Here is a 26,623-nt window from a genome sequence, read left to right on the forward strand (position 1 = left end):
CCTCTCATAAGAGATGTCAGATGGCTACGCATTCAGTAAGTGCTGTTGGCGTAGGTTTTACAAACAGAAGACACATAGATAATAGAATGGAATTAATTTAAAGAGGACAAGATCTGACTTTGTTGCAAGCAGCAGAGGGTTAGTTGCCATCCCATGAGGAAGCCTGTCTAGTTACCCTTACCTGGGCTGAGTAACGGCCATGATGCATCATCCCAAAACTGCCCATAACATTCATTACCATCCTCCATCTCGCTGATCACTGTGTTACCGTTGCCGACACCCTTGTCTTCCTTCCCCACAAAGAAGTTATGTATGCTAGTGTTAAACCTAAAAAAAACAAAAAACACAACAACCTGATTTAAACAACAAAGGTGTCTGAATCAAGGCAAAATCTGCATGAGGAAATATTTTGCCCTCACACAGAATTCCCAATCTTGTTGAAATAATTGAATTTCACCCACAAAAATTTACTGAACAATAAATGTGACCTGCAAATACTGCACCTTAATTTAGCTCAAAATAGCATGTCAGTATATCGATACCAGCTAAAATGAAGGATTCAATACCTTAATGTCATTACCACAGTGCAAGTACTTCGCTAACAGTTAAATATTAATGCAACAATTATAAATAATTTTAAAATACTTGAAGGCTAAATGGTTGTTTTAATAAAATAAAGAATCAGATGTTTAAACAAGCATACAAAATGGAGGGCTCACTTCATGATGATGATGTAGCCAAGATACATGAGAATCAGTACCAGACTCTCCCACCTGCAGAGACAGAGGAGGGGACAGCCAATCAGATCTCTGCCTTCAACCAGGCAACATAAGGTATACTCAGACTGAGGTTCACTTACCACAAAATCTTGTCATCATAAATAAACTGAAAGAAATATACAGAGTCTGTAAATATTCATGGAGTGGCAGCAGAATTCAGTGCACATGGTTCTTTTTTTTAGTACCCCCCCCCCCGTATTTCCTTCACAGATAAGAAAATAATAATAGTCAATAAAGACTAGATAAAAACTAACCAGTCCCAAAATGAACAAGTAAACAAAGATACGTTCTTGTCTTTACATGTACTTCAAGTCACCATGAAATCAAAATTATTTTTATTTTATTTGGAATGTTGCAGTATTCATTATTTAGGACTTATCAGTGCACCTCATTATTTTTTATTTTATTTTATTTTATTGTGCGCCCTTATAATCTGTAATCAAAATAACCTCTCCCTCTTGCAGCTAATTTCCTCTCTTCTCTGATGACGTGTTTACTGGCGTGAGGACGGGACAACCTTTCACTCACATGAGATTACAGCAATAGCAAACAACAACCATCAAATCAATTCCCGAATTCAAAACAAGTCCCACCCTCCTTTTTTTCTTGTTCGGGAAGCGACTTGGGTATAAAGTCAGTGTTTCCCACACATAGACTAATTCGTGGCGGTGCGCCACAGAATCAACACCTGCCGCCACATATTGCGTGTCGTTATTCTTTTTTTTTTGACCCTGTTTAAAACACGCAGTGTATTCGTTCAGCTGCACTTTCTTTCCCTGCTCTCCTTCCGTCTCTCAGTCACTCACGCAGGTCTCTCGCTCTCAAATTGCCAAACCTGCTTTTGTTATTAAACAAAGTCTAAGCTTTTACATTTTTTAAAGTTTTAATACGAAATTCAACCAATAAATAGCGTTTTGGCGCTAATGTGGCATAACAGTTAAAGCCAGAGGCAACATGCTCTCATCTCCCGGTGGCGCGCGTGGTCACGTGGTTCACAGAGCTCTCAATATTTCTAGTGCTGTGTCAATACCAAGGGGGTAATCCAGCCCCCGGAAACCGTACCCTCCATACCAAGCCTAACCAAGCCATCACCTGCTGTTAGCATCCCATTGACTCCCATTCATTTTGGCCTCACTTTGACAGTGGGTATCTTTACATCTGAGGCGTTTAAAGACTCTGTCGTGTTTGTTTAGAAATAAACAATGGACGAATAATGTATAAAAGGCTCCATTACCTTGTATCTTACACTATCGCCCCGTTGAAGCTGTTTTTGTAAAATATAGGCTAACGATTGCGTCATAACCGCTGTTGAACAAATTACCGTACAGACCCGAGGAGAAGCTCGTAGGCAATCTTTTACTGTCTATGAGGCAATCGGATAGAGATGTTGCAGATCCTGCTTCATTCATCAAAAGTTGCTCCTGCTCACCCTCTCTGTCTCTGCAAGATTCGGTGACTCAGATTTACGTTGCACAACTACTAGAAGACTTGCCACTGTCAGAGAGGTTGCTCACGTCACATCGTCAAGCTCAGTCTGAGGCTGCGCAGTACGCTCAGCCATCAGGAAGTGAGTGCTTCTATCTGACTTCAATTATCTCCGTTGAAATCTATGGGCTCGCTCTGTCCATTTCTTTTACTGTCTATGGCCAATACATTTGAATGGATAGACGACAGTTTCAGTATTCAGGTATTTGCAAGTTTTGGTAAACAGTACAGCATAGTGTGCATTGATTATTACGTGAACCACATTTACAGTATCATTTTATTATGGAGAGTGGCAGAGATGCAACATTGTTAACATTAATGTTAATGTTTTTCTTGTATTTAGCCCTCAGGTATTCCTTACTAATTGGTCACACTTATACTCATTGATGGTCAAATGTGACCATACACCTTAACTATTTTTCAATTAAATAAATGTTCTATATTTTAGTTTAATAATATTTATTGAATATTTTCAGGAGGGATCTTTTGGTACTAAATAGGCCTATTATTTGTGCAATAGTTATGGTCCATTAATGACCATTTAATGAATTAAATATAAATAAATACTTCTAATATTTTTTCTTATTTATATTACAATTAGTGTAGTAATTAAGGTTAAAATGGAGAAATCCAATGCAAATTATAGTCATTATGTGGCTGGAAAAATAATTTATTTAATTTGTAATGCCATGGTTTACCCACTAAAGGTGCCTATATGGCTCTTTAATAAATATACATGTATCTAGTCTAGTTGCTCAAAAAAGTATTGAAGATCATTGCTGCTTACTTATTTTTAGGTTTTGCATTTGAATACATTTAGACATGATCAAACACTAGATTTCTTTAAATGTGAAATTAAAACGTTAATAACTTGCATCCTAATATTTTTAATGATACTTATACAAGCACACACAAGTGAATATTAATGAATGTGAGCAAATATAATTAAAATAGTTTGAAATAGAGCTAAAAAGGCAAACTTATTTTTCCTTATATGTACAGTGGGCTATATACATATGAATTGATACTGAATCAAGATCGAAATCGATATTTGTGCCAATCAACCCCAAATACCCCACCCAAATCCCCGCCCGCCCGCGCCCACCACCACAAATTGGTTTCTAATCTGTGGGAAACACTGAAAGTACATCACAACTTCCGTTTTATGCTGACTAAGGGCGTACTCACACTAAGCACTAGGGGTTGCACGACTACCGATTTCTGCTAGTCGATTTCCTATCAAAACAATACTCGAGCTACTCGACTACTCGTGGTTCATGCTACTGTAAATGAAAACACATGAAACTGTTCTTATCAATAAATGGGTAACACTTTAGAATAATGGTCATTAGTTAACATTAATTAATGTATTATTTAACATGAACTAACCAGGAGCAGTACATTTGTTACTGTATTTATTCATCTTTGTTAGCGTTAGTTAATATAAATCCAGCTGTTCATGGTTTGTTCATGATAGTTCACAGTGCATTAACTAATGTTAACGAGATTTTAATAATGCATTAGTAAATGTTGAAATTAACATTAACAAAGATTAATAAACGCTTTATAAGTGCAGTTCATTATTAGTTAAATGTTAACTAATGTAGTTAACTAATGTTAACTAATGACCATTATTCTAAAGTGTTACCAATAAATGTTTATTAATTAATAGCTTAATGCAACAATTACATAAGTAAACTCTCAAAACATTATAATTATGACATTATATTTTAATTTTCATGTAACAGATTAAAGCCAAATAAATAGCTGCACGCGACATTGCAATCCTAACATTTCGCGTCGTATATGCAAACTATACGTGCAAGGCTTTCCAGAGTTTAGCATTCGATGGAATGGTGTAACTGGGTTCAAAGAAGTTGATATCCTGAATCTCTCACCTGAAACTGCAGAGAGTGGTCTTATATCCTTCACTCAGGTAATATGCAAATTACATATTTCTGAGCGTGACTTAAAGAGAATGACACATGTAATATGCAAATTACATATTTCTGAGCGTGACTTTAAGAGAATGACACCTTTAATATTTTAAAAATGATTTTAATTTACAACACGGAAACGCCTGGAACTCAAGGAAGTGTTGTGACGCATGACACAAAAAATAAAAGACTGACAGTAGGGGTGTAACGGTACACAAAACTGACGGTTCGGTACGTACCTGTTTTGAAATCACGGTTCGGTACAGCAGTTTTACAAAATTGCTTTTTATTTATTTTTTATATTTATCAGTGGTTTACTGAAGAAGACAAAAAAGTGTCTGTCCTTGAATGAATTAAATTATATCTAAAAGTTTATTGAAGATATTTCTGTAAATTATATAGGGAGCCCTTACTTGCACATTAATATTAAAGGTTAACAAAATAGAGCCCAAACTATTAGCCTAAATTCAGTTGCTTTTTATTTTTAGGTATATTAATCAACACTCAAATAACACAGTATGCAAACATGTAAACTTCACAAGGCAGTTTTTGCATTAACTTCTAAATCTAATTATAAAATAGATTTTTTTCTCCAATTCGTTGTTGAAATATAATAATTTATACACAGTTTCTGTCATTTTCATGACAGGTTTATTTAACATGCATGAAATAATCAAGACATCACAAACAGGTTAAGTAATATAATGAATATATAGGCTAATATAGAGCATATATTTAGTAATATAATGAATATATAGGCTAATATAGAGCATATATTTAGTAAAAGAGTTGATTTCTCTAGTGAATAAAATTCTGTGGACACTGAATGACTGCCTGAGGTAAATGTGATGCTAACATTACATGACATTGTTTAGTTTACTAGCAGTTATATTGAGGTCTTTCCGCCGTTGAAACACTGATTAGGGCGATTACACCACATATATACACTTGACAGTAAGTTGTAATGTATCCTCAGCATACCTTCAGATGGTCATTCATGTTTATTCTTTAGTAAGAGATGATTGATCGCCTTCACAGATGATCGCGTTCACACGCGTGCGCGTCGCGCGGCCGCTTGAACTGTGATCAGTGACCAGTCACGCCACAGAGCGTCAAAACGGCATTTATCGTTGATAAAATGGACTGAATACTTAATAATGTTTGTGTGGGAACTCGGATTGAAGTGTGTTCCGCGCTTAAAAGAAGCCGACTGTTAACTGTTAAAGATTGTTAGTAACTGATTTTGAAATTAGCTAAAATGCAGCTCATAGGCTCTGTGTTGCTTTCGTTGACGTGAACTCCGTTAAATGTGCATTTAGCGCAGGAATTGAAGATCAGATTTATATTTGTTTTGCGGAGAGGTGTAAGGTAAGACAAACTGCATGTTTTTTCTTTTTATTTTATTTATTAGTTTAGATTGTACAGCCAGTTTCGTTTGAGAGCGCCATTGCGACCAGCATCAGCCTGCCTCAACTTGTCAAAAATGCCTTTTTACTGTGGTGGTGATATAGGCAGGCTAAACATTTAAACTATCATTGTGATGCTTGAAGTGTTTTATATGGATGGAATCAAGACAAGTCAATTGTTGATTTGAGAGGCTAAATTAATCAAACATGTGGTTAACTCACTTTCAGCCACTGGCCGCTTGGTCGTCACTTTAAAAAACAAATTTTAATTTAACAAACAAAAAATGTCCCAAACATTTTTCTAAATTAATGTGAAATGAAATATAGCTACTTTGACATTAAAAACAAAGCTGAACTATTTTAATAGCTGCAACAGTGTGTAGTAGTGAGGATAAAAAAAACACAGGCTCCAGTCGGATTGGGCCGAGAATTTGATGAGCTGTCGGACACGGGCCGGGCTAGGGCCTGAGCGTCTCGGGCCCATGCAGGGCTTTACTACAAAATCCACAAGTAAATCTGTTACATGTCTTCTCTCTGTAATCCGGCGTTTACAGGATTCACCAATGCTCATTTACTTCATGGTGTGCGTCTCACTAACATTTGCCTTTGTTGTTGGATGTTTCAATCGTAGGTGGTTGTGCATAGCTGTTGTACTGCTGTATTTTAAAGTATTCTTACAAAGTTGGCAAATTACGATATTTTTGTCATCCTTGATGAATTACATGGTTAATGCACGCTCGAGTAGTTGATTGTTTCCGACAGTGCCGACTAGTGGTTGAAGTAGTCGATCTCTCTACTACTCGACTAGTCTATGCAAGCCCTACTAAGCACGGTTTTCTTGTACTGTGCCCTGGTGCGATTGACCCCCTCCCCACTACCTCGCTGCACTCTCATTGCACTCAACGTTCCAGGACGGAGGACGCTTGGGTCATTTACGACGCAACTTTTTGTTTTGAAGAAAACAGGAAGAAAAGCTTTCGCTAATAGACACCCTAATAGATTGATCATTTATGCTGCGCAGCAATTTTCACTTGATTATTATGAAGGCAGCTGACTTGGATGGATGAATTTGCAGCTTTACTCGCAAACTACAATTCCTGTTCATCAATAAAGTGAGAACTAGATAAATGTATAAACCTAAATGTACTTAATTAATTGAAAAGTGTAGCATCCAAGTAGTAATAGAAGATGTTTGCGGTCATGATGAATAAAGCACACAAAAGTAAAAGCTGTTCCGTGCGTCACCTCTTCAAGCGTGCCTGGGCAGGGTATGGAGCGATCACACTGGTCAAACAAACCAGAATTTGGGGGTCAAACGTGCTCGGGCATGGTTCAGATTGCCTGGTGTGAGTACACTCTAAGTCTTTTATAAGGCCCCTGCTATAAAATCAGTAACTACAGTACAAAGTAAAGCAATTAACTATTTACACTATGTATACTATTACTGTATATTCACATATACAAGATGGGTAACACTTTCTTTTGATAGTCCACTTTAGACATTCTACTAACTATAAGTAACTTTGCAACTACATGTCAACTAACTGTCATTAGAGTATTTGTAGACTGTCTGATTAATATTTACTAAAACTTTATTTTGTTGGTCCCCCAACAGACATTCTACTGACTATAAGTAACTTGGCAACTACAATTCAACTTATTCTACTCTAACCCGAACCCTAACACCTAACTATAACCTACCAGTCTACTGACAGTCAACTAATACTCTAATGACAGTTAGTTGACATGTAGTTGCACAGTTACTTATAGTTAGTAGAATGTTTAAAGTGGACTATCAAAATAAAGTGTAACCAAATCTTTTGCGGTGATTTCCAAATAACATGCTTAAAGGGATAGTTCACCCAAAAATGTAAATTGTCATCATATACTCACTCTCAAGTTGTTCCAAACCTGTATAAATTTGATATTTGATATTTAAAGATACTTGGAGGATTTTTTTTTTTTTTTTTTAACCAAGCAGATCTTGGCCCCTATTTTTAGGAAAAAAATACTATGGTAGTCAATGGGTGCCGAGATCTGATTGGTTACAAACATTCTTCCAAATATCTTCCTTTGTGTACAGCAGAACAAAAATGTATACAGGTTTGGAACAACTTGAGGGTAAGTAAATGATGACAATTTTCATTTTTGGGTGAACTACCCCTCTAACAACAGCATCTTAGAACTTCCACAAGACGACACAGACAATGTTTTGGGTGTTCCGAGTGGTTACTGGCCCATTTAGAAACACAAATTTTCTTTATAAAGGCTTCTAAACCATCGTTTAACAACCTCAGAGCTTATAGTGCATGACTCCTGAAAGTTCTGGGTTATTGCTAATTATCAGTTTCTCTGTGGAGAAAGTAAATGGGATTTTTACCAGAACCTACTCTATTGTATCACATAATTGCCAGATCTCATAAGATTGATGACACTTACTGCAATAAGGGCAACCACAGAAAAAATGTAGTAGATCGAGTCTCTGAACACAGCATACTTGGTGAGATAAACAACCTAGTTGGAAAAGAGAAGATCTTTGTAAACAGAAGTCAACAAAAGCAACTATTCTTTCTTTTGTTAAGTGTCAGGTCTACTGTACCCTAAAGTCTGCCACAAGCAACAACACAGACTAAAATGCATGCGGTTTTAACTGAAAGCAACTTGAACGGACATATCTTAAAAGTGCGCCATTGTTTTGTCTCAAGATGCACACAGTAATTTTTTTCCAAGGCATGTTTATGAAAGCTACTTAAATATCCTAATTGAACTGAGGCCTAGTCCTGGCTTAGTCTAAGCCCTGTCTGTGAAACCAGCTGGGGCCAGCTCCAATAAACTGCTAAGACTAGTCTTAAAGAACAGTCTTAAAGAAAATAATTGAAGTCAGTTAAATAAAAACGTATAGTGGTCTAATTTGATACTGAAAAGAAAGACTGATTTCCCCGAAGTTGGTCATACTAGTTTTAAGACAGTCTTTACATAATGGCTATATTTATGCAACTGGCCCCAGGCCTTGAATTCTCAAAAGAAAAGGGGGAGAAAAAAACCCCCACAGCAGTGTACTTTAAAAAGATCTTTCTTAGACCTCACTACAGTAACAATAGTATGTGTCGGCAAATCCTGTATTTACTGTGATCGAACTCTTATATTGGAATTTTTTAAAGCTAATGTTTAAAAATAAATCACTCTTTGAAATGAGAAAGAAAGAAAGAAAGAAAAAACAAACAAACAAAAAAAGCAAGCCTGGAGAGTAATTTTCACATTGCAATGCTTAGATGAAAACATGAAAAGGTCAAGAGTGGCAGCCGCTCCGAAGGAAGCAAGCTGTAATATAGAGCTCAGAAAGCTGCTCACCTGCCCTGCAAATATTCCACACACGCCGATGATGCACAGGATGTTGAATACGGCTGAGCCCACTATGGTACCCACCCCCACATCTCCATGTGTAATAAAAACACCTGCAGAAAACAAGAGGGTTCTAATCCACAGCATCTGTTGACACATGACTAATGCATATACAAGCACTTGTACGTGTGGCTCACCAATTATAGAGGCAAAGAGCTCTGGGGCGGAGCTTCCAGCTGCCATGAAGGTCGCCCCTGCTACATCTTCACTCAGGTGTAGTTTCTAATGGATGGGAGGAGCATACAGATTCTTGCAGAGGATTTGCGAAGACCATAATTAAAATGTCTAAATAGACTCTAGAGATGTGCATAACTGTCAGTGGTTTGTCTGAACAATTCCTTTAACAGCTGCTATTCATTCACTCTAAAAGGAGATTTTTACATTCTTTGATTAATAGAAAGTTCAAAAGATATGTAAAAATGTCAGTCATTACGGTCACTTTTGATCAATTGAATGTGCTCTTACTGAATAAAAATATGAACTTTATTAAAACATTTTTTTATTAATCTTAGAGTCCAAAATTTTGAACAGTAGTGTATTTGACTCACTTGCCGTGCTTTTTGCTCCTCAATGAAGCGTAACATTCAGTCATTGCATTGAAAAGATCTCCATAAAAATTACACTGTTCCACCACAAAAATGAAGGGAATAAAAGTATTTTGAGTAAACTATTCTTTTAAGGAACACTGTATAATTAGGCTGGTTTTAGGGTCATTTTACTGACTAGACATTTCTCAGGGATATTTTGACAATAAATGCAGTGTAATTTGACAGATACTAAAAAAAAAAAAACACAATACAATAACGGTGCTATGGCGGCTAAAGCACAGCACTCAGTCAATGCAAAAACCTAACCTAACCTTTAATGCAACACCTTTTAAATATTTGAGCTAAAAAAAAATTAGAACAAACCAACTATCCTGACCTATACCTAATAAGAGTTGCATATTAGTATTACAAGATCTAGTATTCAGCATTACAGGATGGTGTTGGAAATTCCGGGTTTAGAAGAACAGGTAGAAGTTCATGGTTACCACTGTACATTCTCACCTCACAGATCTTCTCAAGAGAGGTCACAAAGTAGTCGTCACAGACAATAGCAAGGGCCAGGAACATGTATAAAGCCTGAAATGGGAAGCAGAAACCACTATAGACCCATTAAAAGATAGACAATAATGAGATGCACCATAATGGAGGTGGTGTGCAGAAATAATTTAAGTTGTGTCTAACTGGTCTCCTGGGGCCGTATTCACAAAACATCTTAAAGGATTAGTTCACTTCAAAATGAAAGTTTTCCAGATACATTTACTCCCATCTCATCCAAGACGTTCATGTCTTTCTTTCTTCAGTCTAAAAAAGAAATTAAGTTTGAGGAAAACATTCCAGGATTTTTCTCCACATAATGTACTTCAATGGCAACCAACGGGTTGAAGGTTCAAATCAATGCAGTTTCAAAAGGCTTCAGAGGGCTCTGCACGATCTAGCTAGCGAAACCCTTGTTCATTTTCTAAAAAAAAAACTATATACACTTTTTAACCTCAAATGCGTGACTGTGTTATTCTTTACTGCGTTCTTAGAATGGTATGGAACAGTTCCAGTTGTGTTTCCACTTGAGCCTGGTATGGCACGGCGCAATTACAAACCATTTTCGGCCCGGAATTCTCAGCCCGATTGTCTTGCCTGAATCGTGCTGATAGAATCCGTGAAGTGACGTCGCAACTCCGAATCGGCCACTTGTATGTAATTCCCATGAATTGACCTTTTAATTTGAGAAAACGGTCATATCATGAGATGAACACAGACACTCAAAAAGGTCTTCACGGCAACCCGTCAAAATAAAAGTTTGGTTTAACGTGAAGAAATTGACAGAATATTTTAGGCTAATGTTGTAGCCTACACTACCACTACTACTACCACTACCACTACCACTACCACTACCACTACCACTACTACCTTTAAATGTTTATGTATTATTTACTTAAAATGATTATCATAAATAATAAACTTATTGAATTTAATGAAAAAAAAAATTAAATAGTAAAAAAAAAAAAACATTTTGCTGAGGTACCGAAATTGGTACAGAGTACAGTAAAAAAAATGGTATAGTATTGGTACCGACTACTGGAATTTTGGTATCGTCACATCCCTATTCCCTAATACACAGTATCCGTTCATTAACAAAAAAGACACCAGTTTTTCCTGTTCTCTGCATCTAGGGTGGCATTTAAGAACCAAGGACATTCCAGCAGAAAAAAAAAAAAAATTCTGATGGCTTGCACACACTCAAAGGAAGTAATTGCCGAGCTCAGTATTTTGACTGAATAATTAGGTTTCTTTCTTGCGAAACCTTATAGTATGTCTCCTGAACACTTTCCATATATGGCACACGTCTCCCTGTATCATTGCGTGATACTTTTGTATAATTTTTGTAAAGTTTTAGACTGGTCGCCATTCACTGCCATTATATGGATAAGCGTGTACAGGACGTTTTTTTAAATTTCAGATTTTTCTTTGTTAAAGTCTCTGCAGCTATTGTACTTGAATTTTATTTATCTGCAACATTATGTTGTATAATTACAGTTTTGCACAATAAATGTTCTCAAAACTACATACAACATTGCTTTCATTTAAAAAAAATACATTTAGCAATTTGGCTTTCCTTAGGATCTATGTAACCTGTTCTGAAATGGTTCTATTATAATTTATATATAGTGATATATATCGTTATCGCAAGAGGCTGCAATGTATAATCGCAATATCTGATCATTCTCCATAACGCAGTCTCTATTTACATCTCATATCGTCCGTAAACTCTTGCATTACCAAGGCAACGACTAACGGCTTTGTATGATATTCCAAAGAGCAGCCGTTATCAGTCCCACAATGGAAAATGAAACCGTAACAATACCAGCTGATCTGGAGCGGCATGGAATGGAACAGTTACGCAATGAGAACCATTCAGCCCGACGCTGGAAAAGCGGTTATCCATTGCAACGAGATCAAGCCTGCCCTTACTCTTAGCTTCAGAGTTCTCTCTATTCCTTAGTAAAATTTGATCTCAGCAGCTTTGTGAATAGGTTAAGAGAAAACTCTTAACTAAGAACTTTTACTGCTATTTAGGAGAACTCAGTGTTAAGATAAAATATTTTGTGAATACGGACCCTGTTCTATAAGCAGTTGTTGACAGTGGCAAACTCATGACTAGGGTTGGGCATCGTTTTGATTTGAACGATTCTGATTCCGATTCCGATTCTTAGTTTCGATTCCGGTTCTTTTCGATTCTCGATTCCGATTCTTTGAGGGGTGGAGTCACAACATGTCACAGGCTCATTTCACAGAGGAAAATTGTATTTTGATTCAATAATGAGTTTTAGTTTTGGGACTTTCTCCGCTGGCATTTTCACTTGCTTTGCTGCAAAGGTGAATGGAGTTTCACATGAGTCCCGGTTTAACAATAGCATTAACAGCAGTCATTAGGACTGCTACTAGCGTGGGCAATTTGCGTATAGCTACATTTATCTACGAGGGGGAAAAATAATTTCAGTAACGTTGTTGTTCACCACAATTCGCAATTTGGTCAAGGGCTTTGTTATTACACTACCTGATTATGACGAGGTGGGATAATGTTAGTTCACCCTGAAATGAAAATAAAGCCATCTTTTACTCACCCAGCTGTTGTTCAAATGCGCGTGTTCATGTGTGTGCGCACTCCAAGCCGCAGTAGCCTCGTGCAATATTGTCATGACAACCGGTACACAATATTCACTTAAGGAGGTTATATTATTAGTATTATTTCTTATCATATACGTTATAGAAAAGACGAGAATCGCGTTTTTTTCTATTGAGCTTGATTTCTCCAAATGGTGCGTGTGTGTGTGTGTGCTTATCCTGGGTGCAATGACAACAGTGCGAGTTATTATAGTAGGCATGAGCGCCGGCGGCTGCTGACGGCTCTGTACACAGAGGAGCGCGCTCAGAATAACGGCTGAGCTCAGTGTTTTTACTGAATAATACGGTTTCTTTCTCGCAAAACCTTATAGTGTGCCCCCTGAACACTTTCCATATGGCGCGCGTCTCCCTGTATCGTTGCGTGATACATTTGTTTATTTTTTGTAATGTTTTAGCTGATCGCCATTCACTGCCATAATAGGAAGGAGCGCGTGCAGGAACAGTATTTTAAATGTCATAGGACATAGGGCACTGGGACAACATCAGGGTAAGTAAAAGAAGGCTTTATTTTCATTTCAGGGTGAACTATCCCTTTAGTAACGTTGGTTAGCGCAGGGTTGCCCGAGGGACAGACCTGCGCAGCATTTCAAACACGCTACACTCGTTAATTTATACACCACATATTTGTAGTGCATCCTCCCGTGCACGAAATAAGTTTGTGATATGTGTTGCACTGTGCCGACCCAGGCTTTTTTTTTTAGTGAAATAAAGCCACACTTTTGAGCGCCGCTTACCGTGCTCCATGGCTGCAACAGAACAAACGGGCGTGGCAAGCACTTCCGAAAACTTGCGCGTTTGGAACCGATGATCGGAATCGAAAACAAATTTTCTGAACGATTCCAATGGCATCGTTATTTTTTAAACGGTTCCAAGTTGGAACCGGTTCTCGATGCCCAACCCTACTCATGACCAGTCACAAATGAAGACCAGAGCTGATAAACTATTTATAATGGTCATAACATTTTCAGACATGCACAATTTATCCTGGATGACAAGGTCAACAGGTGAGCAAGGCTAGATGTTGATTGACGTGCACACACAAAGTTCTCCTACCGCAAATATATGTAGCACAACAGCTCCTTGTGAGCGCTGTTCGTTGGTGAATGCATCCGTGGGGAACTCATGGATGGCTGCATGGAAAAGGAGAAAGAAATAGTCACTTTGGCTCAAGTTGTCACTTTCCATGTATGCATGCATGCATGCATGCATGTATGCATGTATGTATGTGTGTGTGTGCATGTGTACATTATATTATATGCTTATGGCATGACACTTGCCCTATAAAAACATCTATTTGCAGTGAAATTTCTGCTTTTCTTTTGTTAATATTCAAAGTTCAAAAAAAATAAATAAAGTGGGCTTATATAATACACGTGCTTAATGGGGCCACTTCCCATATATCTTTCATTTAGTAGTGAAATTTGTCTAAAGTAAACATGTGTCAAATTAATAAAGTTCCACTATAACAGACAAGATAAGTAAGCATTTACCCCACTAGTCTAACAATAACACAAGGTTTTGGTATTATGTCTTTTGAAACTGTAAATGGCTGTTTATTGCCTGGATCTGTGCATTTACATTGTGATTGCCTCACTGTAACCATGATTTTTCTGTTTTTGACAAAAACAAAAGGGATGAGTCCAAAATCATTTTCTGTGATAATCAACATTAAGCCACAAATGCAGTTGATAGACCTTAAATCTACAATGAACCCAGGAAATTTCTTTAAATCTGGTTTATATGCCTCCAAGGCCTGTTAGAGCAAAATCAATAAACGTCAAAGCCCCACAAACACTTGGCTGGGTAGGTCACACGTCAGTACATTCCGTCATGGCAGCCCTGTTTGTGACCCGGGCAGCCCTGAAGGTCAAATAATCCCCAATGGCACAAGATGCTCCCTGTCAGGGCCACACTAACTTGCATCATAAAATCAACATCATGCCATAATCTATACAGCCATCTGCCCCTCTAAAGCTAATGAAATATCTTCAGTACTTTTGTTCTACTGGTGGGGACAACCATACCATAAGATGCCACCATGATGCTACAGTGTTGCTAAGCAGTAGCTAAAGTATTCAGGGTGGATTTAAACCCATCATGGGTGGGGATTATACTAATTGTGACCCGCACGGAGACCAATGACACAAGTCGGCAGCACAACTTTTGAGCAAAATGAGAAAGAAGTGTCCCCCCCCCAAAATTGGTGATTGAACAAAATGCAGCGGCACGTCTGGTCTTCAACGAGCCCAAAAGGACCCACGTCACACCACTCTTCATCTCTCTGCACTGGCTACCACTCGCTGCTCGCATCAAGTTTAAGGCGCTGACGCTTGCCTACAGAGCCACCACGCGCTCCGCTCCTGCATACTTTGACTCGATTCTACGACTCCACACCCCCACCAGAAGCCTTCGTTCAGCCAAGGAGCGAAGACTTGTAGTACCATCACAGAGAGGCAAAAAATCCCTTTCCAGAACATTTTCATTCAACGTTCCCAGCTGGTGGAACGATCTTCCCACCGCCATCCGAAATGCTGATTCGTTGACAACATTCAAAAGTCAACTAAAAACTCATCTCTTCAATGAGGACTTAACCTCTTAAAAAAAAAAAAAAAAAAAAAAAAAAAGAGGTTAAGGTCCTTTCCTCTTTCTCCTCCTCTTTCCCTCCCTACTCTAGCCTGTGCTACACTGAGAAATGTACACGGACTAAGTAATTCAGTGCACTCACTCGACTCTTCACAACCAATCGCTTATTGTACCCCCAAGTTGTAAGTCGCTTTGGATAAAAGCGTCTGCTAAATGCATAAATGTAAATGTAAATGGTGACTCACTTTTTTGCAGAATCTGTTAGTTGAGATCACGAAGAAGCCTCTCCGTGTTTGAGATGGCAGTATTGGTATATTTAAAAGCATACACTTTGAGGTTGAAAGCGGCATGTTTTTTGGAGATTCTAGCATGCAGTAGAGGCGTGTTTCTTTTGTTATTGCCCCCGCCCTCCAAGGGAAGCGAGGCTCAGTGTTGCCAAGTCCGCGGTTGGGCTACTTCAACACTGTTGCCGCGGGCTGTTTTTCATGTCCGCGGATTGAAGCGACCCCAATTATGTGATATTTAGCCCTGGGAATGCGAATTTTAGTAGGCAACCATGCCAAAAAAACACATTTTAACCCCCAAATGCGAAGCCCCCCTGAAACGCGATTGGGCTAGTTTTGAGTAGCAATTGTGTGGGTTTTGTTATGAAAACCTGGCAACCCTGGTGGCTGGCCGCTCAGAGATCTCTGCTGGCAGTGCTAAAGCAATAACGAGCAGCTGATACGAAGTGCAAACCTCCCAGATGATATAAAAGTCTGAAGCAGTAAAGAAGCAACAAGATCATCTTTCCCGTGTGCAGAAAGAGAGGGCTGTGTACAATGACATGACTGAAAATAAACATACATAAGCCGCGTTTCCACCGCAGGAACTTTCCCCCGGAACTAGGAACTTTGGGGGGGAACTCTGTGTGTTTCGACCGCAGGAACCAGGGTCTAAATGAAGTTCCGGGTAAATATTTCCCCCTCCAAACGGCCCTGCTTGCGAGGTGGTACTTTTTAAAAGTTTGCGAACTTTCGGGGGTGGGACTTGTGCCACCCCAATGCTGATTGGTTGAGCTCTCGCAGCATTTTTTTTTCCCACCGCCATATTTACAAGTCTTTTGCAAGAGGGGTTCCGTGGGTTCTGCGTTCAGTAAATATTTTTTTTGCAACAATGGAGTTCAACAAAAAATTCGACAGATGGACCGACGACGAGGTTCAGGCTTTATTGAGCATATATGCGGAGAAGGACATCCAGACTGGAAAAGGCGACCCGCAATGAAAAGGTATACCTGAAGATATCGACTCGGTTCCAGTCACACTGGAAAACAGTGTTGAAGAAATTAAGACAAGATTACAAGAAATTAAAGGATCATAACAACCGGAGCGGTTCCGACCGGCGTATCAACAAGTGGCATGACCGCCTGGACGCGTTGTTGGGACACAGACCGTCCTTTTCTAGGGCAGCGGTAACGAAAGACTCGGCTAGTGCGTTGTTGGAAACCATCCAGGAATCCGAGTGGGTTGAAGGTAAATCTCTCATCTTGGTATCATCTATTAAACTCGTTGCAGTGTTTAAACACGTTGCAGTAACTTTTTTCAACGTGCTTTTCCAGACGTAACGAGTGGCCCCAATGAATTGCAGGCAACGGAGACCAGCGTGTTTTCCCCCACGGTCACCAGTACGTTAGCCCGTGTCTCCTGCCGAAACACACACACGCCGAGGTATAAAGCTGACAAAAATGTGTATATATTTAAAAACTGATGTGTAATCCTTAATGGTTTTGAGTAGTTTTGTTGTTTTTAATTGTAAACTTAAATTGCCCATGATAAAAATTGCACACTGGGCATTGTTCAAGCTGGGCAAACAATTGTTCATTATTTGTAGTGAAAACACTTTAAATAATTAATTGATGGTTTCTATTGTTTCATGGTTGCCTTGTGTATTAATTTCCATGGGTTTCGGTGCAATTTTTCTACTTAGAGAAAAGGAAAAGGGACTGACTTTCTTGATGCACTGAGGGACATGGAGGATGTTAACCGGGCCGTCCTGCAGCATGGACAAGAACAGCGAGACCAATATATTCAGCTGTTACTTGAGAGCCAGGCCGAGGAGAGATGAGGAGGCAAGAGTTGGCATTCCACCAGTCAGAAGCGGAAGAAAGCAGACGGCAGCAGAGGGACTTTCAGACCGGGTTTCTGTCTGTTCTTGGACAGTTTGTCCAGTCGTTCAAGAAGTAGCCACAATGACCAGCCTCTTGAATGAAGCATTTGCACTACCACATTTGTACTTTATATATTGTACGTGTTGGCACAGCTCTTGGACAGGTTACTGAAAAATACACTTTTTTTTATATTGTTGTTTTCCCATTTTATATTTTCATTTTATTGTTCTAGTAATTTATTTGTCTTTGCACACTTTTATTTTAATTTTGTAAGAACTAATCTGTCTAAAATAAAGTCAAATGTGTAAAATGTCACTGTGTCTTTAATTTCCACATTCTAACTATATAACCACATTCTAATTGTATTCATATAGTGTAGGAAGCAAATAAAAGGGCTGCTGCTCGCAAGTCTTTCTGAATATGCACATAAACATATCTAGAAAACCCAAATATTATATTTTTAAATGTATAACTATGTGAATGTAGTATAATAACTTATAACCACAACTTAAGTGAAGCCATAAGTGTGGTCCTGCTTCATTTCAAATTTGAGGAAGAAGTCTCTAAAATTATGCATTTAATGAAGCATATTGTAATACTAGTCATGTGATTTTTTTTTTTTGTGAATGTTAAGAGATGTTATTGTGATAAAAAATAAAATACTTGCAGTCTAGTACCTAATATTTCAACTGCTTAATTCAGTCTATTGTTTTCATTCAATTAACTTTTCACACATCTGTCATGACTGAAACCTCATTATCCTTTAATAGAAAATATTTTGTTTTGGAATTGAGCTATTACAACACATTCAGATTTTGGATTGCCCATCATCCCATTTTGCATTAAAATGGTTAAACCAGGTGAAAGTGCACGTTTAAAAATAAGCAGTGTTGGTAATGTGTATATATAACCAGCTAAAGCAGCGCTGCTTGCATCACCTCCACTTGTTATTGTTGGAGACAGTATCGCGCAAAAGTGATTACTGTCCGTCGGTGACTGGGAGAAGCAGTCGCGCGCATTGCCACGTCACCGGACTAATTTGCCTAATCTCCCCGGTACTTTAGACCGCGGTGGAAACGCAGATTGTAGCAGGTCTGGGGGAGAAAAAGTTCCTGGGAAAAAAGTTCCTGGTACAAATAGTTCCGGGTAATTTCGGTGGAAACGCGGCTATACATACATACAGGTCCTTGAAAGTGCTTGAATTTATTTTGTGCAAGAAGTTTTCTGGAAGAAATTCCATATTATTCTCTCCGGTCCGATAATGTGTTATTTTGCCAACCCTTCGTGGACTATGCTTGATTTACGTTTGTTACTTGCATTTACACGTTACGTTAAGTGTTTCCCGCGTGAGGTACTTTGTGTTGTACCTTGCCATGATGTTCACGCGCGCACAAAACTATACGGTACCTCAGCGTTTCACAGACACACCGTGAAATATTGCAAAAATAGACTGGTTACATGAGCCTAAGCTCTTTTCAATAAAATCCATGCAGAAGTTACTATCAGATCATTTTAGAATACAGTATAGGATGTACCGAATATTCTTCAGTGTTATGCAAAACAGAAATATGACAAATAGAATATCAGACCTCTGTCATATGGCCAAAAATAAATGCAAAAAAAAAGAAAAAAAAGCTGGACCTGGAAAGTCCTTGAAAGGTTCTTGAATTTGAAGTTAACCAAGCTGTGGGAACGCTGCATTAACAGCTATCCAAACTGTTTTGGACCTAAAAGAGTCTTTGTAGGCCTATGTTACCCTTAAATGTCAGAGAAAAGAACAGAATCAGAGATAATTTTTTTCTTATAGAAAATTGTACTTTGCATATTATACTATAAAAACACAAATATAGTTGATTTTAATTTATCATAGTTAATCATAACTAGAGATGAAATGGCATGAACATTTCATTTCATGATTATAGCGACCAAAATGATCAGGGTTATCACAGAATCCTGTTCAAAAAGTCCTAATGATACACAATGCATCCCGTTGGGTCTGTCGTTGCCATGCAACCATGCAGCTTTACAGGGGGTATGGCTTATCTAAATTAGATGTAAATGAGCCCTATTGTCACTCCCAGCAGGTGAGAACAGGTGAGAACTGCACAATGTTTAGAGGTCGTTTTCTCCCTATTAAGCTTTTTTGAGTGCCTACTTTCAAATGGCCACAACTTCTCCAAATATTATCAGATTTCCATGTGTTACACATCGTTGGAAAGCTTGGAGACTACACTTTCAGAATCCGTGAATAACTCAAAATGCCCTAGAACTGACTTGTGTCCCTACTTTCCGTGACTGGTCACAATTGTGAATGAGCATGCACACGAACCCCTTTTCCAAATGATTGGAATTCATTTAACATACACACATTTAACTACCCAATCTGAGGTTTATAAAGCTTTTGTGAACCCGAGGAGTTTTCGGGAAGATCCGTTTGAGCAAATTACTCCAAATTTATTCCTATATTTACTAAAGTTTCCTGAATGAGGAATTTCATAAAAAAGTAATTTTATTAAAATAAAATGTTAGTTATTCTAAATTATGTTATTCTAAACCTTATAAATGCTATTCTGAAACTACCCTCTCAAAATGAGTGGTTCTTGGGGGTGGCAAGTCTCTATGATATTCTGGGTCCCATATATGGCTCGGGACCCTGCTTTAAATGTAAGAGGCTTTTCCACCCATATTATCCTTCAAAGCAAACACCAGTAATGAAAGCATCTTCTGTGTAAATGCATCAAACTCATTTTTCAGTCTGAAGAGCTCATTAAAACACTCGTGGAACTAATAGCTCTCCCCGTTAAGAAGTAATCTATCATAAATGACAGCAACAGCAGCGTGAGGTTTTATCACAAGCACCATCATCGCTTCCATTGTTGTTATCTGAAGGATTGAGAAAAATCCCAACGTTTCATTCATCAAGCGGAAGAGAGTCATTGGTGCCCTGATCACATTTCCCTTCCCACAGCTTGCCCCTCCCATATTACAAGGAGGAGAGGACACCGTCAAGGTCGTCTCTTGAGAGAACCCACAGAGCACATGCAAACATGCAGAGTATCATGCATATCCTACCACCACACATATATAAGACTGGAGAAACCGTAAGAACCGTAGGAGATTGCGACTGAGAAAACAAGGGAATTAACATCTGAACTGTCTCTTACGAAATTAGCATCACCATTCGAGATGCAAGTCTCACTTCAGTATCATCCAAATCTCTATTGACCCCCTCTCCCCCACTCCTACTCTCTCTCAGGTTGAGATCACCTGAAATTCATCCAAAATCTATATGGTTTAATGTGAACAAGTACTATACAGTATTATACATGTTTGGTATCATTTGAAATATCTCAGTGCGACAGGTACAAAGGTCTCATCCCCACAGATGTAAACCAAAAGGTAAAAAGGTTTTAAACTCCCACTGAACCGGAAGTTACAACTGATTTTATTTCAGTGCTGTGACGCATTTCCAAGTCAAATGCAATATTGAATAGAGGGCAGGGTTTTACTTCAGCGCTCATAGCAGACTAACGGTTGGATGGGGAGTGGCCGTCAAACTGCCGTCATCGGAAAGGGAGGACCATTCCAGACTGGAAGTTACTTTTCAGATTTTGATTAAAGATTATCAGGGAGGAAAAAATGTCTGTGTATTAACTTGCACTGATTAATTGTTCACCCTAAGACCTGTAATGTGTGCTAACAAAGTAAAAGAGATTGATTTTGATTTCATGAGGACTTTAAGAGTTGAGATAATTTGCTTATTATGGTGGGTGTGTCTTTACCTCCTGTCGTCAATACAGGTCTACAGGACTTGATTAATGCTAATTCCCATTGAGAACTCATTTGAAAGAGTTTTCTATCTTTGGTCTGGTATTTAAGGAGATGTTGCAGAAACTTCAGGGCGCTGTAACCAGATCAAGCCAGTCTTTCAGACACAATTTTCAGATGTCAGGTATGCATCTTTTACACTTTACTTCAGAGCATTTGATGTCATGTATTGATTATCTTTGAATTGATTATGTAATTGGCATAATGCATTTACCTGACTAATAATACATTGTTACATTTGATTTCATTCGGACTTACTCTGAAATTATTGACTTTAGTAGATTACGTTGTATCCATCGATACTGCAAATCTGTGTCAGGTTAGTAACGGACTAAAGTCCAGTTTTGAGTGAGGCATTGGGGCATGCCAACTGAGATTTTTAGTGCTCCGCCTAACGCTTGGCACTAGTTTAAGTGTACTTAGACTGTGAAGGCTAAAAATGGAATTTCCGTTTAGGACAATAATAATGTTGATCCGCCCACCTAAATAGTGCGAGCCTTACCACTGTTTAATGTAAAGTAACTCTAGCTAAGTGTACATAGGAAACCATGGCATGACCAAGTTTGTGATCGTGGGCCCGCATAACGGCCGGTGCGAGGACCCTGTGCTACTTTGAGAACCGAATGAACAAGTTCAATAAGAGTAAAGAGTTAAATAGAATAATCAGATGTCTAGATACATGGTCAATAATGAATTGGCATTCTAACCTAAATTCGAGGTCATGATAAAATTGAGTCAGATAAAACTAAATTGGAATTAAATTACTTTGCCCCGCTGAAAAGACAAAATGTGCAAGAGACCTTCACCCACCAATCTTAAGCCGTCATTGGGACGATTGGACTGGCCTTACACATACACACTCCAGACATTCACAGCCAGAACAACAGACTAACATTCGAGAGCAGTAGCACCGGTGCCAATAAGTTCTATAGATTCTGACACTGGGGGATTTTTAATAAAAGGTAATTTAATAATAAAATGACTTTTGTTTTGCATTAATACGTGAGGTTACTAATAATATTACAGGTTTGTTTATTGACAATTTGACAGTTAAAGCACCGAGCATGAATTGAGATGCAGATAAAATTTCACTTTTATTAACAGTAAAATGCAAAAATCTAATTTTTATAGGTACAAATTTAAATAATCTACATTAAAGCTACACTATGTAACTTTTCCGTCCACTAGAGGTCGCCTGTTCAAAACAAAGGCGTAGTTTAATGACGCCACGTTTGAGCGCAGAATCTTAGGACATGTGGTCTTCACCTCACAGCCGGTGGAAAAGAGTCAGGATAGGACTCAGGCAGAAATCATGTTCATGGATGCGATTATTAACATTAATTGTAGTATGAAGCAGAGCAGGACTGAGTGTTGTGGAGCTGAGCAAGGCCGCAGGAGCGATTGAAGAGCGGGACTGTTATTATGGCATAGTCGCCGTCAGGACTTTTATTATGACACAGACGCCGGCGCCACTTCCTCTTTTCCAGTCATGAGTATGAGGTAACGCAACTCTGTTTATCGTATTAGATACATCTGAGTGTGTTGAAAAGGAAGCTATGACGTTCGCTAGGCGGCTGCAATGACACTTGTTCACACTGCATTGAGAGTACAGCGTTTCGACGCAGACATGACACAATCGACAGGTGACTCCCTCACACATAGCTCCCACGTCTCGGTTCCTTGGTTAAAATAGCAATTTCTCACGATTTACAAATAGTTGGAAACATTTGGGATATTCTAAAGTACTCAACTGAACAAAATATATAACACTGGCCTTTTCAGTGATTATAAAATGAACACTACTTTAAATCAGTAACAATTTGAAGAAACGTTTTTCGAGATTTAGTGACTTTTTCTACTTTTCCATATTTTAAGGAGTGGAAATGGCTTGGTCAATAAGTGCTCTGTCACCATCTACTGGTTATAGTGGTAATTTCATTACTTTGTCGTACTTTGTACTGTGTAATTTCACGCAAGTTATTGGGAAGTGTTGGGAAGGATACTTTCAAAAAAGTATTTAGTTACAGAATAAATGCCCAAAAATGTAATTTGTAACGTATTCTGCTGCATTACTCAATCTGAGTAACGTATTCTGAATACTTGGATGACTTCCACATTGAACTGCCTTTTTATAAGTGTAGGAATGCGGCCATCAAATCCTGCTTACTAAACTGGTCTATTCTGGTGTGTTTTTCTGTTCCAACTGGCGGAATTTGCGATTTAAAATGCGATTATTATTATTATTATTTTTTTTTTTACAAATTAAAAGTGTATATTATATTGTGTTTAAATATTAATATGACTAATAATAATGATTATTGCTAAATAAATATTTAACAAAATAAAAAAATACTATTACAATAACATTTTCATTATTAAAAAGAGTATTTAAGAAGAAATATAACAAAAAAAAACATTATTATAAAAATCTGTCTTTTATCTATCATACAAATTTATTAAAGTCTATGTATTTAATATGAAATATGAGCCTCTTATGCATCCACTGTGGGGGGAAAAAAAACTCCTGTACATTGCAAAAAAACAACATATGGATCGTCAATTTATTTAAAGATAAATATTATTTTTCTTATTTGTTACCCAAAAGTTTCATTCATACTGGAGGCGCCCTCGAGCAGAAACTCCACATTTGCCTCGGAGAAGTAATAGTTTTCAGGAAATCCCTAATGTGAAGCTTGCGCTGTAGGCTGAATAAAAAGATAGAAACGCTTAAAACGGTTAAACATGAAGACAATAAACACGACTACATCAAGATATGGTGTATTTGAGTTCTTCAAGCCTTCTTGGGTATTTTCATAATAATAAAGTATGCAGTGCTGACTGACAGCTGACTTATCACTGTTTAGAATAAGGTTATAGGGCTGCTCGATAATGGAAAAAATCATAATCACGATTATTTTGGTCAATATTGAAATCACGATTATGTAACACGATTATTTCACATGACTTTGGGAATGTGTTGCATTTATTAAAAAGACACCTTTCAACAATTCAATTGAAATTGTACCATTTTGTTGTACTTTTTGAACTATTAAAATAAATAACATTCAAATCAAAGTATAAAAGTATTCAAGTAAAAATGATAACCACAAATAAATAAGATCAACAATATGGTTTGGCTATGCTTTTCAGGTTTTTCAGGTACGTCTAACATTAGTTTTCAGGTACAGAAATGTATCAAATGTAAAATAACATTGCATATTTGAGTGCATAAATTAAAGATTAATCCTATTAAACTTACAAAAGCTATTCAATCAAGAGCAGTGAGTGATATCCTTGTCTTTTGTTGTTTGACTTTAAACAGACAGCAGTAAAGGCTACTGCCCCTTTAAGACCTAATGCTCAGATATGCGTCATCTTTATCGACTGTATAAAGTTTACTTAAGGCATATACAGACTATGTCTCTTTAGAATACTCAAGATGGACGTTGACATACGTTTTGTGTGAGTTTGTCCGTTCAAGAGCAAGACTTGAAAGAGAACAATATTTGCACGCTGAGATGTGATGATCGGATGAGTGCAGAGACACATTTTCTCACAGCGCGCGCTACTTCTCATTCGCGTCTTCTGGCACTAAACCCGGGTGATGACGGCGAAAATTACTGGTCATATTCGATCATATGGCAGCACTCGCATGCTTTGAACAAAGTTTACAAAGAGAGAATTATTTGAAAAATATGAAGGAAAAAAAAAAGGACGTTTACACGGCACCCCTGCTCTCGTCAGTTTTTGTTTCTTTAAACACAGTGACCTATGACAATCTAATAATTGTCAAGTGGTTAAACAAATTTGTGGTGTTCCTTGCGTTGCAGCCACTACCATGTAGCAAATCTTGCACGTATACAAGTTTCTGCTCGTTGTCTGATTCCTCGAAGCCAAACTGTTCCCAGACAACGGAGTTGGTTTTGCCTTTTTTGCTCACCAAACGCTGCTGTAACTGCCCTCCTTCTGCCATCTTTACTCGCGCCGAGTTTTTAAATTCCAGCGGATGAAATGCACACGAGTCACGAGACTCACGACCTGAGAGAGAGTTTGAGGCTTCAGGAGGGGCGGATGTGCGCGTGCGCGTTTCATTCAGAACGCAAGACAAAATAAGAGTGTTCTTGCAAAACTGAACATGGCAAAATAATTGTTTTTTCTCGATTGCACTATTTTGGTGATCGTTGGGAGCCAAAATCGAAATTCAATTAATTGCACAGCCCTATAAGATTACTATAAAATAATACATTGTCTGCCTCATTCTGTGATAAGTCGACTCGACTGACTATATGAAGTGAGTTAAAACGTGTTATTAAATGCATTACTAGTTTGTGAAGATTTGTGACATGTATTGTGCTTTTTCAAACGTTATAAAGTGACTCAAACTCGCAGTGCTTTCAGACGGAGCAGTATTTACGAAATACCAACCATTTAAATTGTAACTAACAGAATACAGTTACTCATAATTTGTATTCTGTATACGTAATGCCGGTACATGTATTCCGTGACTCCCCAACACTGGTTATAAATATATAAAAATAAAAAGGTTCAACAACTGCTTCAATTTGGTTAAGTAACATTACTGTGCACTAGGGGTGCACCAAAATTTTGGCCGCCGAAAATGGCATTATCGGTTTCGGGCCAAAATAATAAAAAAAACAGCCGAAAACGTAAATGAATGTCCCTCGCATCTGTGCGCAAACGCTTAGATTTCACTCACGGTTGAGCGGTTATCACGCGTCTGCCTATTAAAGATTAAGCATGTCAGCGGTAGGAGAACAAATAGAGACGTATACAGCTGAACTACCCATTGCCCGAAGCAACAATCCCCCTGACTACTGGCGCGCGAACGAAGGTCGCTTTCCATTGCTTGCGCGGATTGCACACAGGTATTTATCTGCCCCGAGCACCAGCACAGACAGTGAGAGACTATTCAGTGCAGCATCTCATGTTCTTAATGAGAACCATTCTGTGATTTTGTGTGCAGATAATTGTGGATCTTTTTTTGCTGTTAAAAAACTATTTTATTTGATGGAACATAATACCAAATAATATTCTTCAAGTTTTATTATTTATATTTATTGTTAAAAATATTTTAGGTTTTGTTATGCAACTTAATAAAAGTTTGATTATTCTATTGGTTCGTGATTTTTTCATTTCAGATCCATTAAATTCAAGCAATTTACATATATACATTTTCGGTTTCGGCCCAGAATTTTCATTTCGGTGCATCACTACTGTGCACATGTAACAAAATTATTCCGACTGAAAGCATCAGCACATGCAAACACCAAATTGGTTTAAATAAAGTCTTATGTAAACAGTCCACCGA

At 38.0% G+C, this 26,623-nt stretch overlaps 1 protein-coding gene across 2 annotated transcripts in view; it reads right to left on the minus strand.

Moving 5' to 3' along the window:
* slc24a4a (solute carrier family 24 member 4a) overlaps positions 1-26,623 on the minus strand; it is a 70,900-nt gene that overhangs the window by 17,382 nt on the left and 26,895 nt on the right. Inside the window, exons 3-10 of one of the 2 annotated variants that reach the window (XM_079832548.1) lie at positions 13,791-13,867; positions 10,059-10,133; positions 9,147-9,231; positions 8,959-9,062; positions 8,047-8,121; positions 860-885; positions 720-773; positions 182-327 (exon numbers count right to left, since the gene is read on the minus strand). In XM_079832548.1, coding sequence (XP_079688674.1) covers positions 182-327; positions 720-773; positions 860-885; positions 8,047-8,121; positions 8,959-9,062; positions 9,147-9,231; positions 10,059-10,133; positions 13,791-13,867 — 642 coding nt within the window. The remainder of the gene's footprint in view (positions 1-181; positions 328-719; positions 774-859; positions 886-8,046; positions 8,122-8,958; positions 9,063-9,146; positions 9,232-10,058; positions 10,134-13,790; positions 13,868-26,623) is intronic. The other variant, XM_079832549.1, reaches the window with a different exon arrangement.

Source organism: Gobio gobio (assembly GCF_949357685.1).
Source record: "Gobio gobio genome assembly, chromosome: 13".
NCBI classification, from domain to species: domain Eukaryota; kingdom Metazoa; phylum Chordata; class Actinopteri; order Cypriniformes; family Gobionidae; genus Gobio; species Gobio gobio.